At 48.6% G+C, this 14,185-nt stretch overlaps 1 protein-coding gene across 1 annotated transcript in view; it reads right to left on the reverse strand.

Annotated features, from left to right (window-relative positions):
• Positions 1-370: 370 nt before the first annotated feature.
• Positions 371-14,185, reverse strand: part of LOC147095446 (integrin alpha-M-like) — a 47,845-nt gene continuing 34,030 nt past the window's right edge. The window contains exons 10-12 of the mRNA XM_085973638.1: positions 2,883-2,959; positions 1,746-1,872; positions 371-516 (exon numbers count right to left, since the gene is read on the reverse strand). Coding sequence (XP_085829764.1) covers positions 371-516; positions 1,746-1,872; positions 2,883-2,959 — 350 coding nt within the window. The remainder of the gene's footprint in view (positions 517-1,745; positions 1,873-2,882; positions 2,960-14,185) is intronic.

Here is a 14,185-nt window from a genome sequence, read left to right on the forward strand (position 1 = left end):
ACTGAGGGAGCGCTGCACTGTCGGAGGGGCAGTACTGAGGGAGCGTGGCACTGTCGGAGGAGCCGTCTTTCGGATGAGGCATTAAACCATTTTCCCCATGTGGCCTTCAATGCTGATTCCATGCGTAACTTTCAAAAGGGAATATGGTAAATACTTGATGGGGGAAAAATTTGCAGGGCTACGGGGAAAAAGCAGGGGGGAGCAGGATTAATTGGAGAGCTCTCTCAAAGAGCAGGCACAGGCACGATGGGCCGAATGGCCTCCTCCTGTGCCATATGTTTCTATTCCCCACGCTCGGAGCTCTTTGCGACTGAACCAAGTGAGAGCAGCGAGAGGCCCAGAACCTCCTGGAACCAGCTCTTCCTGCAGGTCACTTTTTAAAAACCGCGCGCTGCTCAAAGAGCCACAGCGGTTTGGGGAAGGTCGACCGCGGCCAGGATGTGGACTGTTGAAAGTGACGCTCACCTTCGCAGGTCAGTGGGCTTCGAACTGAGTCGAATGGGCCGACACTCTGGCCTTGAGAAGATTGAGAGAAAGAAAGATTCACATTCTTACAGCGCCTTTCACCACCTCAGGACGTCCCAAGGAGCTTTACAGTCAATGAAGTATTATTTTGAAGTGTGGCCACTGTTGTAATGTAGGAAACGTGGCAGCCAATTTGCACACAGCAAGAGCCCACGAACAGCAATGTGATAATGACCAGATCATCTGTTTCAGTGATGTTGATTGAGGGATAAATATTGGCCCCATGACTCCCCTGCTCTTCTTCGAAATAGTGCCACAGGATCTTTTACACCCACCTTGGGGACTCGGTTTAACGTCTCATCCGAAAGACGGCACCTCCGACAGTGCCGCGCATTCTGGTCAATCTCCCCTTAACCTTCTCTGCTCTAAGGAGAACAATCCCAGCTTCTCCAGTTTCTCCACATAACTGAAGTCCCTCATTCCTGGTACCATTCTGGTCAATCTCCCCTTATCCTTCTCTGCTCCAAGGAGAACAATCCCAGCTTCTCCAGTCTCTCCACATAACTGAAGTCCCTCATCCCTGGTACCATTCTGGTCAATCTCCTCCTTAACCTTCTCTGCTCTAAGTAGAACAATCCCAGCTTCTCCAGTCTCTCCACATAACTGAAGTCCCTCATCCCTGGTACTGTTCTGGTCAATCTCCCCTGTACTCTCTCCAAAGCCTTCATGTCCTTCCTAAAGTGTGGTGGCCAGAATTGGACACAATACTCCAGTTAAGGCCGAAGCAGTGTTTTATAAAGGTTCAGCATAACTTCCTTTTGTACTCGATGCCTCTCTTCACAAAGCCCAGGATCCCATGTGCTTTATTAACAGCTTTGTTAACCTGTCCCGCCACCTTCAGAGATTTGTGCACAAGCAGCCCCAGCTCTCTCTGTTCCTGCACCCCCTTTAACATTGCATCATTTAGTGTTTACGGTCTCTCCTCATTCTTCCTACCCAGATCTATCACCTCACTCTTCTCTGCGTTGAATTTCATCTGCCACGTGTCCGCCCATTCCACCAGCCTGTCTACGCCCTCTTGAAGTCTGTCACTAACCTCCTTGCTGTTTACTACACTTCCAAGTCTCGTGCCATCTGCAAAATTCGAAATTGTACCCTGTAGCCCCCAAGTCCGCGAATGTGTATCAAAAACAGCAGTGGTCCCCGTACTGAACCTTGGGGAACACCACAGTATAGCTCCCGCCACAAATAAATACATTTAAAGCAAAGCCTTCTCTTACCCAGGTAGGCGTTCTTCATATCCGTGTGGCTTGCCGTCAAGTTGATAAAGTTCCTGACTCCTCCCTTGAACTCGGCTAGTCCCCCTGACCAATCATAGGCCCCAACAGCTCCCAGGACAACCGCCTCCTAAAACGCAATGAGGAAGAAACAACAACAACTTGTATTTATATAGCGCCTTTAACGTAGCAAAACGTCCCAAGGTACTTCACAGGAGAAATTATCAAACAAAAATTGACACTGAGCCACGTAAGGAGGTATTAGGGACAGGTGAGCAAAAGCTTGGTCAAAGGAGCGTCTTAAAGGAGGTGAGGGAGAGGCGGAGAGGTTTAGGGAGGGAATTCCAGAACTTGAGGCCCAGGCGGCTGAAGACACGGCCGCCAATGGTGGAGCGATGGAAATCGGGGGAGAGGGACAAGAGGCCAGAATTGGAGGAGCGCAGAGATCTGGGAGGGTTCCAGACCACACCTGGAGCACTGCGTCCAGTTCTGGTAACCGCACCTTCGAAAGGATATATTGGCCCTGGAAGGAGAGCAGCACAGATTCACTGGAACGTTACCTGGGCACCAAGGTTTAGGTTATGAGGAGAGTTTACACAAACTCGGCTTGCGTTCCCTGGGATATAGACGGTTATGGAGGGATTTGATTGAGGGTTTTCAGGATTTTGAAAGGAATTGATAGGGTGTACGGAAAGAGTCTCGGACAAAGGGACATAACCTTAAAATCAGAGCCAGGCCGTTCAGGACTGAAGTTAGGAAACACATCTTCACACAAAGGGTGGTAGACGTGTGGAACTCTCTCCCTCAAAAATCAGTAGATGCCAGCTCAATTAATCATTTTAACTCAGAGATCGATGGAGTTAAGGTACAGAAGTGAATCATAGAGTGGTTACAGCACAGAAGGAGGCCATTCGGCTGGTCGAGCCACTGCCAGCTCTCTGCCAGAGCGCGGTGGTGTGACACTTGAGATGATACCTGAGGTGTGACATCTGGTGTGACACTGGGAGTGTGACGCCCCCCCTGCACACAGTCGTGTGAAGACGCTTCACCTCAGGTCTTTCTCGCCGTGGTTTCACCAGCAGCGGTGACCGAGCCAGCGGAGCGGCTGCAAATCTTTCTCGTTTAACAGCCGGTACTCACGGAGGTGACAAGGGTGCTGAATCCTTCTTGCGCCATCTCCAACTGGAATGAGCTTATCGCTCCAGCTCCTTGCGTTCCTGAAAGACAAAAAACAAGAGTGGGTAATTAACGAATAAAAAGGTCGCACTCCCATTCCTCCAGCGCCTTTCACGGCCTCAGGACATCCCGAATTGCAAGGGGGTTGGAGTATAAGAGTAAGGAAGTCTTGCTACAATTGTACAGGGCCTTGGTGAGACCACACCTGGAGTACTGTGCACAGTTTTGGTCTCCTTATCTAAGGAAGGATATCATTGCCATGGAGGCGGTGCAACGAAGGTTCACTAGATTGATTCCTGGGATGAGAGGGCTGTCCTATGAGGAGAGATTGTGTAGAATGGGCCTGTACTCTCTGGAGTTTGGAAGAATGAGAGGTGATCTCATTGACACATACAAGATTCTGAAGGGGATTGACAGGATAGATGCTGAGAGGTTGTTTCCCCTGGCTGGAGTGTCTAGAACTAGGGGGCATAGTCTCAGGATAAGGGGTCGGCCATTTAAGACCGAGATGAGGAGGAATTTCTTCACTCAGAGGGTGGTGAATCTTTAGAATTCTCTGCCCCAGAGGGCTGGGAATGCTGAGTCTTTGAATATATTCAAGGCTGAGATCGATAGATTTTTGGACTCTAGGGGAATCGAGGGATATGGAGATCGGGCAGGAAAGTGGAGATGAGGTCGAAGATCAGCCATGATCTTACTAAATGGCGGAGGAGGCTCGAGGGGCCAAATGGCCTTCTCCTACTCTTACTTCTTATGTTCTTATGTTCAAAGTGCTTCACAGCCCCACGTATCACTCTTTGAAGAGCAGTCACTGTTTTAATGTAGGAATGGTGGCAGCCAATTTGTCCACAGCAAGCTCCCACAAACAGCAATGAGATGAATGACCAAAACATCTGTTCTATAAGTGATGTACAGTTGAGGGATAAATATTGGGAGAACCCCGTGCTCTTCTTCCAATAGTGGCCATGGGATCTTGTACGTCCACGCGAGAGATCACCCAACCTGCCTTTAGTCTCCCCAATGTAGAGGAGATGGTATCATAGAGTCATGGGCCTAGAAATTCAGTTGCCTTAGCGCCGCTTTGGAGGCGCTAGAGGGACTAGCGCCAGAATTATGGCCAGTTCAAAAATTCCCTGGGGCCCTAAATCGGCGTTGCACCGGTAGCGCTGCGCCGGCACCGATGACGTCATCGGTGTGCGCAGCGTCCCGGTTGCCGTGGTAACCCGCCCGAACTCCAAAATTGAGTTGCGGCCGCCTCGCCCGTGGCAGCCGCAAGCAACGTTCTGTCAGAGGTGCCTTACTCCAGTTTGCGCCGGCGCATTAAAGGCCCCGCGGCGGCCGGCCACTTTCCCGCCGGCCGCCTGCCCGCAGCTCCCTCCCCAGACTTCTCCCCCCCCCACCCCCGGAGCAGATGCAAGCCCGGCACTTGTCCGAGGTGCCGGGCTCATTTTTAAGCTGATTTGCGCGGGCCGCGGCCGGGTGCAGGCTGCTCCTCCTTAACGGGAGGAGGAGGCCTGCACGTCCCCAGCCTGCCGCACCGCATCGGGTGCCGCAGCGCCGGAACAGCGCCGCAATGGGGCAGTTAGTGCCCATTGGGAGGCGCTGAAACCCTCCAGTAGCGCCGGCAGCCGTTTGGGCGCGGCGCTACTGAATTTTTGGCGCCCGCAGGGGGACTTAGCGCCGGCACTAATTTCCGGCGCTAAAGCCCTGGCTGCGCCAAAACTCAATTTCTAGGCCATAGAGTTTTACAGCGCAGAAAGAGGCCCTTCGGCCCATTGTGTCTGCGCCGTCCATCAATCCCTGTCCAGTCTAATCCCATTTTCCAGCATTTGGTCCATAGCCTTGTATGCAATGGCATTTCAAGTGCCCATCCAAATGCTTCTTGAATGTTGTGAGGGTTCCTGCCTCTTCCACCCTTTCAGGCAGTGAGTTCCAGCTTCCAACCACCTTCTGGGTGAAAAAGTTCCTCCTCAAATCCCCTCTAAATCTCCTGCCCCTTACCCTGAATCTGTGCCCCCTTGTTATTGACCCCCCTACTAAGGGGAAAAGTTCCTCTTTATCTACCCTATCTATGCCCCTCATCATTTTGTACACCTCAATCAGGTCCCCCCTCAGCGTCCTTTGCTCCAAGGAAAACAACCCCAGCCTGTTTAGTCCTTCTTCATAGCTGAGGCGCTCCATCCCAGGTAACATCCTGGTGAATCTTCTCTGCACCCTCTCCAAAGCAATCACATCCTTCCTAAAGTGAGGCGACCAGAACTGCGCACAGTACTCCAGCTGTGGCCTCACCAGCGTTTTGTACAGCTCCATCATAACCTCCCTGCTCTTATATTCTATGCCTCTGCTAATGAAGGCAAGTATCCCATATGCCTTTTTAACCACCTTACCTACCTGTTCCACTGCCTTCAGGGACCTATGTACATGTACACCAAGGTCCCTCTGACCCTCTGTACTTCCTAGGGTCCTACCACTCATTGTGTATTCCCTTGCCTTATTTGTCCATCCAAAATGCATCACCTCGCACTTTTCAGGGTTAAATTCCATTTGCCACTTTTCCGCCCATCTGACCAACCCGTTAATATCGTCCTGTAGCCTGAGGCTTTCCTCCTCGCAATTTACCACCCCACCAATTTTCGTGTCATCCGCAAACTTACTGATCATACCTTTTACATTCTCATCCAAATCATTAATGTAGATCACAAACAGCAAGGGACCCAGCACCGATCCCTGAGGTACCCCACTGGACACAGGCTTCCAGTCACAAAAGCAACCTTCGACCATCACCCTCTGCCTCCTGCCACTCAGCCAGTTTAGGATCCAACGCGCCAAGGCCCCCTGGATCCCATGGGCTCTTACCTTCTTGACCAGTCTCCTATGCGGGACTTTGTCAAAAGCTTTACTGAAGTCCATGTAAACCACATCCACAGCATTTCCCTCATCCACACACCTAGTCACCCCCTCGAAAAATTCAATCAGATTGGTCAGACATGATTTACCCTTGACAAAGCCATGCTGACTATCCACAATTAATCCTTGACTCTCCAAGTGGAGACTAATTTTGTCCCTCAGAATTTTTTCCAATAATTTCCCTACCACAGATGTTAGGCTCACTGGCCTGTAATTCCCTGGTTTATCCCTGCTACCCTTCTTGAATAATGGTACTATGTTAGCTGTTCTCCAGTCCTCTGGTACATCCCCTGTGGCCAGAGAGGTTCTGAAAATTTGTGTCAGAGCCCCTGCAATCTCCTCCTTTGCCTCACACAACAGCTTGGGATACATCTCGTCCAGGCCTGGGGATTTATCCACTTTTTGGCCTGCTAAAACCGCTAGTACCTCCTCCCTCTCGATGCTAATATGTTCAAGTATGTCACAGTCCCCTTGCCCGACTTCTATGTCTACATCGTCTTTCTCCATAGTGAACACAGAGGCAAAAAATTCATTTAAAACCTCACCTACTTCATCTGGCTCTACACACAGATTGCCACTTTGGTCCCTAATGGGCCCTACCCTTTCCCTGGTTATCCTCTTGCCCTTAATATACTTATAAAACATCTAAGGATTTTCCTTTATTTTGCTCACGTGTTATTTCATGGCCCCTCCTCGCCCTCCTAATTTCCTTTTTAATTATGCCCCTGCACCTTTTATACTCCTCTAGGGCTTCCTCCGTCTTTTGTAACTGCCAAAAGCCACCCTTTTTTTCCTAATGCATTTTTGTATATCCCTTGTCATCCAAGGTTCCCTTTGCTTGTTGGTCCCACCCTTGACCTTTACAGGAACATGTTGGTGTTGTACTCTCTCTATTTCCCTTCTGAAAGCCTCCCACTGTTTAGATGTGGATTTTCCTATAAGTAGCTGCTCCCAGTCCACTTTGGCCAGATCCTGCCTTATCTTATTAAAATCGGCCTTCCCCCAATTTAGAACTCTTATTTCCGGGCCGTCTTTGTCTTTTTCCATGACCACCTTAAATCTCACCGAATTATGGTCACTATCGCCAAAATGCTCTCCTACAGACACTTCCACCACCTGCCCGGCTACATTCCCTAGAATTAGGTCCAGTACCGCCCCCTCTCTTGTAGGACTTTCTACATGTTGGCTCAAAAAGCTCTCCTGGATGCACTTTAAGAATTCAGCACCCTCTAAGCCTTTCACACTCTGACTATCCCAATTTATATTGGGGAAGTTGAAATCCCCCACTATTATTACCCTATTATTTTCACACTTTTCTGAGATTTGCCTACATATCTGTTCCTCTATCTCCCCCTGACTGTTTGGGGGCCTATAGTACATTCCCAGCAAACTGCTTGCCCCCTTTTTGTTTTTAAGTTCTACCCATATGGCCTCATTAGAGGAACCCGCTAATATATCATCCCTCCTTACAGCAGTAATTGACTCCTTAATTAATATTGCAACACCCCCTCCCCTTTTACACCCCCCTCTGTCTCGCCTGAAGATTCTATACCCCGGAATATTGAGCTGCCAGTCCTGACCCTCCCTCAACCATGTCTCCGTGATAGCAACAATATCGTACTCCCATGTGTTCAACAACAACTTCAGTTCATCCACCTTATTTGCAAGACTCCTTGCATTAAAATAAATGCCTTCCAGCCCTGCCATATTCCCTTTTGCCTTCACATATTTGCTCTGCCTTCCCTGCTGACTTGTTTTTTCCTCCGTATTTGGCTGTACATCACCCCCTACTATAGCTCCACTCTGTATCCCATCACCCTGCCGAGTTAGTTTAAACTCCCCCCAGCAGTGCTTGCAAACCTCCCCGCAAGGATATTGGTTCCCCTCTGGTTCAGGTGTAAACCGTTCGACTTGTACAAGTCCCACCTTTCCCAGAAGCAGACCCAGTGACCCAGGAAACTAAAGCCCTCCCTCCTGCGCCATCCCTTTAGCCACGCATTCATCTGTTCTATCCTCCTATTCCTATACTCACTAGCACGTGGCACCGGGAGTAATCCAGAGATTACAACCTTTGAGGTCCTGCTCCTTAATCTTGCCCCTAGCTCCCTAAATTCTTGCTGCAGGACCTCATCCCTCTTTTTACCTATGTCGTTGGTACCAATGTGGACCACGACCTCTGGCTGTTCACCCTCCCCCTCCAGAATGCCCTGCAGCTGCTCAGTGACATCCGTGACCCTGGCACCAGGGAGGCAACAAACCATCCTGGATTCACGTCTACGGCCACAGAAACGCCTATCTGTTCCCCTGACTATAGAATCCCCTACCACTATTGCTCTCCCACTCTTTTTCCTCCCTTCCTGGGCAGCAGGAGCACCCCCAGTGCCAGGAAGCTGGCTGCTGCTGTCTTCCGCTGGTGAGTCATCCCCCTCAACAGTATCCAAATCGGTATACCTGTTTGAGAGGGGAATGGTCACAGAGGTTTTCTGCACTACCTACCTACTTCTATTGCTCTGCCTGATGGTCACCCCTTTCCTTTCTTCCTGTGCAACCCTTCCCTGCGGTGTGACCAACTCACTCAACGTGCTATCCACGAACTTCTCAGCATCGTGAACGCTCCACAACCCATCCACCCGCAGCTCCAGCTCCTCAATGCGGTCTGCTAGTGGCTGCAGATGGATGCATTTCCTGCACACGTGGTCATTAGGGGCAGTGTCCCTGAATTCCCACATGGAGCAAGAGGAGCACATCACGGGGCTGGGCTCTCCTGGCATGACTTACCCTTTAATTAATTTACTATCACCAATTTAAGATATCTCTAAGGCGCTTGTATAGTCTACCACAGTCCCTGCTACACCAGAAAAGACCCTAGTAACTATAAACTACAGAGTTAAAGTTTAAAAAAGAGAAATACTCACCAACCAATCACTTACCTGCTCCCTGGTGACGTCACAAACTGATTACTTTTTACCTCTCTCCCCGCTGCTGAGTTGGTGTGCCTCGCTGGTCGCCGGTTTTCAAGCCGGGCTCCTCCTCCGCTGCTGCTCTCCCCCGAACTGGTCGGGCCTTGTAGCTGCCGCCGGTTTTCAAGCCGGGCTCCTCCTCCGCTGCTGCTCTCCCCCGAACTGGTCGGGCCTTGTAGCTGCCGCCGGTTTTCAAGCCGGGCTCCTCCTCCGCTGCTGCTCTCCCCCGAACTGGTCGGGCCTTGTAGCTGCCGCCGGTTTTCAAGCCGGGCTCCTCCTCCGCTGCTGCTCTCCCCTGAACTGGTCGGGCCTTGTAGCTGCCGCCGGTTTTCAAGCCGGGCTCCTCCTCCGCTGCTGCTCTCCCCCGAACTGGTCGGGCCTTGTAGCTGCTGCCGGTTTTCAAGCCGGGCTCCTCCGCCGCTGCTGCTCTCCCCCGAACTGGTCGGGCCTTGTAGCTGCCGCCGGTTTTCAAGCCGGGCTCCTCCTCCGCTGCTGCTCTCCCCCGAACTGGTCGGGAGCAGCGAATACAGTAGACACTGGGGAGACCAAACGCAGATTGGGCGACCGCTTTGCTGAACGCCTCCGTTCAGTCCGCAAGGGTGACCCTCAGCTTCCGCTCGCCTGTCATTTTAATTCTCCGCTCCACTCCCCACTCTGACCTCACTGTCTCCCTCACTGTTCCAAAGATTGTTCGCAACCCTGGTGTTGTGTTTGACCCCGAGATGAGCATCCGACCATTTATCCACGCCATCACTAAGACCGCCTACTTTCACCTCCGTAACATCGCCCATCTCTGCCCCTGCCTCAGCTCATCCGCTGCTGAAACCCTCATCCATGCCTTTGTTACCTCCAGACTTGACTATTCCAACGCACTCCTGGCTGGCCTCCCACATTCTACCAGACATAAACTTGAGGTCATCCAAAACTCGACTGCCCGTGTCCTAACTCGCACCAAGTCCCGTTCGTCCATCACCCTGTGCTCGCTGACCTACATTGGCTCCCGGTTAAGCAATGCCTCAATTTTAAAATTCTCATCCTTGTTTGCAAATCCCTTCATGGCCTCGCCCCTTCCTTATCTCTGGAATCTCCCCCAGCCTCACAACCCCTCCGAGAGATCTGCACTCCTCTAATTCTGGCCTCTTGAGCATCCCTGATTATAATCGCTCAACCATTGGTGGCCGGGCCTTCTGTTGCCTGGGCCCTAAGCTCTGGAATTCCCTGCCTAAACCGTTCCGCCTCTCTACCTCTCTTTCCTCCTTTAAGACGCTCCTTTAAACCGACCTCTTTGACCAAGCCTTTTGTCACATGCCCCAATTTCTCTTTCAGGCAGTACATTCCAGATCCTAGCCACTTGCTGCGTAAAAAAGTTTTTCCTCATGTCGCCTTTGGTTCTTCTGCCAATCGCCTTAAATCTCAACCCTTCTGCCAATGAGAACAGTTTCTCTCTATCTACTTTGTCTAGACCCCTCATGATTTAGAACACCTCTATCAGATCTCCTCTCAAACTTCTCTGCTCCAAATAGAACAATCCCAGCTTCTGCAGTCTAGCCACGTAACTGAAGTCCCTCATCCCTGGAACCAATCTGTAATGATCAGTAACCTGTCATTCTGGAATGGTACACTAGGTGGTGCTGTATGTATATAAGAGTGGGATACCCAGGATGCACTAGGCTACCCACAAGGCAGCAGTCAAGATGGATGCCTCTACAGATACTGTACCTAGTCCACATGTGCTCAATAAAGTGTCTAGCAAAAGCTAGCTGTTCTTAATAAAAATGACTGGTTATTAATGAACATAACATGGTACCAGGATTGGTAAGATCTGCTGAATATTGTGCAACGCGACATGGAGAATTTGAAGCCACCAGAGCATTTGAAACTCACAGGAAATATCGACTACAATTGGCAGACTTTTAAACAACAATTTGAACTCTACATTGCTGCCATCGGGTACGGTACGAAGGAAAATAGCGTTGCTGCTCACGGTTGCAGGCCCACAGGCGATAGAGGTATTTAATCCAGAGGAGAACAGAGGAAAATTAGACGATGTGCTAAAGAAGTTTGATACACATTGTTCTCCCAAAAAGATTGAAACCTATGAGAGGTACATCTTCTGTTCTCGGACACAGCAGCAAAATGAGACTTTTGATAGCTTTATAACTGATCTGAAACTGAAAGCACAGACATGTAATTTCTCTGAGCTGAAAGCATCCATGATTCGTGACCAGATTGTGTTTGGTATTCATGATAAAAAAATCAGGGAACGTCTGTTGAGAGAAGCCGAACTAACATTGGAAATTGCTGTGAAAATATGCCAAGCCAGCAAGCTAGCTCGAAAGCACACGAAGACTTTCAGTGAAATCAATAATGATGCGATTGTAATGAGTGATAATGCTGCTGTCGGTGCTGTGTCCTACAAGGGGAAGAAACGTGGGCAGAACAGAAATGAAAAGCAATCGGAGGATGAAATTTTTAATTGTAAACGCTGTGGTTACAAACACCAGTTAAGACAATGCCCAGCGTTTGGAAAAATGTGCACAAAGTGTAATGGAAAGAATCACTTTGCCAAACAATGCTTTTCAAAAGTAAAAACAAAGAAAGGGCAACGAGTTAATGTGATTAAGGACACTGATTTGAGTGAGGCATTTTTTGTACGAATGGTGTCATGTGACAATGTCAAAAATGATACAGAAAATGTGCAGCCCTCAGATATGGACAATGCTGAACATAAAATTAATGCAGTAAAAGAGGACAAATGGATGATCCCACTGCAGATAAATGGAGCATTAGTTACATTGAAACTGGACACTGGGGCAAAAGCAAACTTAATCAGTATGAGTGACATTAAAAACATGAAAGAAAAGCCCAAAATACAGAAAAAGTCAGTACTACTGAAGGACTATAATGGACAGAAAATAGATAGCTTAGGTGTATGCAGACTTAAAGTGACAGTCAAAGACAAAGTGCATCATCTCATGTTTTCTGTTGTGGCTGAAGGACTTGATTCACTACTGGGTGACAAAGCTTGTGAGGAGTTAGAACTGGTTAAGAGAGTATACCGTATAAACTGTGCCATAAGCAGACCAGATGACTCAGTGGATTCTGTAGTACATAATTTCCAGGATGTGTTCAAAGGATTTGGAGTTCTACCATTCACTCACAAGATCCAGCTAAAGGAGGAAGCTCAGCCAGTGGTACATGCTCCACGAAGAGTTCCAGCACGCCTGCGTGACCGGCTCAAGAATGAACTGGACAGAATGACCACACTAGGAGTCATCAGGAAAGTCGAAGAGCCAACAGACTGGGTTAACTCCATGGTATGTGTAAAGAAAAAGAACAATGATCTAAGAATATGCATGGATCCAAAGGACTTAAATGCAAACATAAAACGTGAACGCTACCAGATTCCCAAGCGAGAAGAAATCACCAGTGAAATGTCAGGTGCCAGATACTTCACAAAGCTCGATGCCTCACAAGGATTTTGGCAACTAAAACTGGATGAAGAGAGCAACAAATACTGTACCTTCAACACACCATTTGGCAGGTATTGTTTCCTCAGAATGCCTTTCGGGATAATATCTGCATCTGAAATCTTTCATAGAGCGATGGAACACATAATTGAAGGTCTGGAAGGAGTTCGGGTCTATGTTGATGACATCATCATCTGGGGCTCCACACTGAAAGAACACAATGAGAGACTGACTAAAGTGCTACAGAGCATACGCCGGAATGGACTGAAGCGCAACAAAGCCAAGTGTCAGTTTGGCATCCAGGAAGTCACTTTCCGAGGAGATAATCTATCTGGTAAAGGAATAGAGCCAGATATGGAAAAAGTAAACGCCATACTCAAAATGCCCCGACCCACTGATAAAAAAGGAGTGCTACGCATCATGGAGATGATAAACTGCATTGGAAAGTTCATTCCTAACTTGTCAGCCAAGACAGCCTGTCTGCGAGACCTGCTACGTAAAACAAATGCGTTCGCATGGACAGAAAGACATGAACAAGAGTGGATAAACCTCAAAACAGTGCTGACAACCACACCTGTACTCACCTTCTTTGACCCAACAAAAAGAATCAAAGTGTCAACGGATGCAACAAAAGATGGCCTAGGTGCGGTCTTGCTACAAGCAGAGGGTGAAGATTGGAAGCCTGTTGCCTATGCCTCCAGGCCTATGACTGATACTGAGTGTCGATACGCCCAGATTGAAAAGGAATGTCTAGGCTTGGTAGTTGGACTAGAAAAGTTTCATGCCCACATATATGGACTTCCCACCTTCACAGTTGAGACAGACCACAGCCCACTGGTTGCCATCATAAAAAAGAACCTGAATGAGATGTCTCCAAAGATTCAACGACTCATGATGAAGCTGCAAAGATATGACTTTGAACTGATCTACACACCAGGCAAATACATAGTGTTAGCAGATGCACTATCCCGAGCACCCACAATGAGTCATGTGAGCTCTACTGAAGAAGACGTGGATGTTCATGTGAGTATGGTCACTGCTGCGCTGCCCGTGTCAGACACAAAATCAAAGCAAATAGCAGAAGAAACAGTAAAAGATACAATATTACAAACAGTAATAGAGAACATTCATCATGGTTGGCCAAAAGGTTCCTGTCCAAAATATTTTCACATATGGTCAGAATTGAGTGTCGCAAGTAGACTATTACTAAAACAGAACAGAATAGTCATTCCACAGGCTCTACGTCAAGACATGTTCAAAAGGATTCATGAGGGACACCTCGGAATTGAAAAATGCAAAAGGAGAGCAAGAGACACTGTTTATTGGCCTGGCATAAATAAGGATATTGAGAACATGATAGGCAAATGTGAGACATGTCAGAAACACCAAAACAAACAAGCAAAGGAACCAATGATAGTAGCTGACATAAGGTTGGTATGGACCTTTTTCATTTAAATGGTAAAGACTATCTAATAGTGATTGACTACTATTCTAACTATCCTGAGATGGCGCTGTTTCTCAAGCACCACAGCAAGCAGTGTCATAATGCATGTGAAATCCATCTTCACCAGACATGGGAATTGCCAGGATTGCCGTTAGCGACAATGGTCCGTGCTTCAACTGTAAGGAGTGGCAACACTTTGCAGCACATTATGACTTTCAACACATCACATCCAGTCCTTTGTATGCTCAGTCGAATGGTAAGGCAGAGAAAGGTGTTCAAGTTCTCAAGCAGCTACTGAAGAAAGTGACAGAAAGCAAGTCTGATCCTTATCTCGCCCTGCTGAGCTACCGAGCCTCATCTTTAGACTCTGGTTCTTCACCTGCTGAACTCCTAATGGGTCGCAAGTTGCGTACCACGCTACCCTGCTGTGCAAAAGAAAAGCAGAGTAAGGAACTGAGACAGAGACTTCAACTGTTAAAGCTGAAA

Source organism: Somniosus microcephalus, unplaced genomic scaffold (assembly GCF_052327205.1).
Source record: "Somniosus microcephalus isolate GS21.2 unplaced genomic scaffold, FLI_Smic_1.0 unresolved_chr1, whole genome shotgun sequence".
Lineage (NCBI taxonomy): Eukaryota > Metazoa > Chordata > Chondrichthyes > Squaliformes > Somniosidae > Somniosus > Somniosus microcephalus.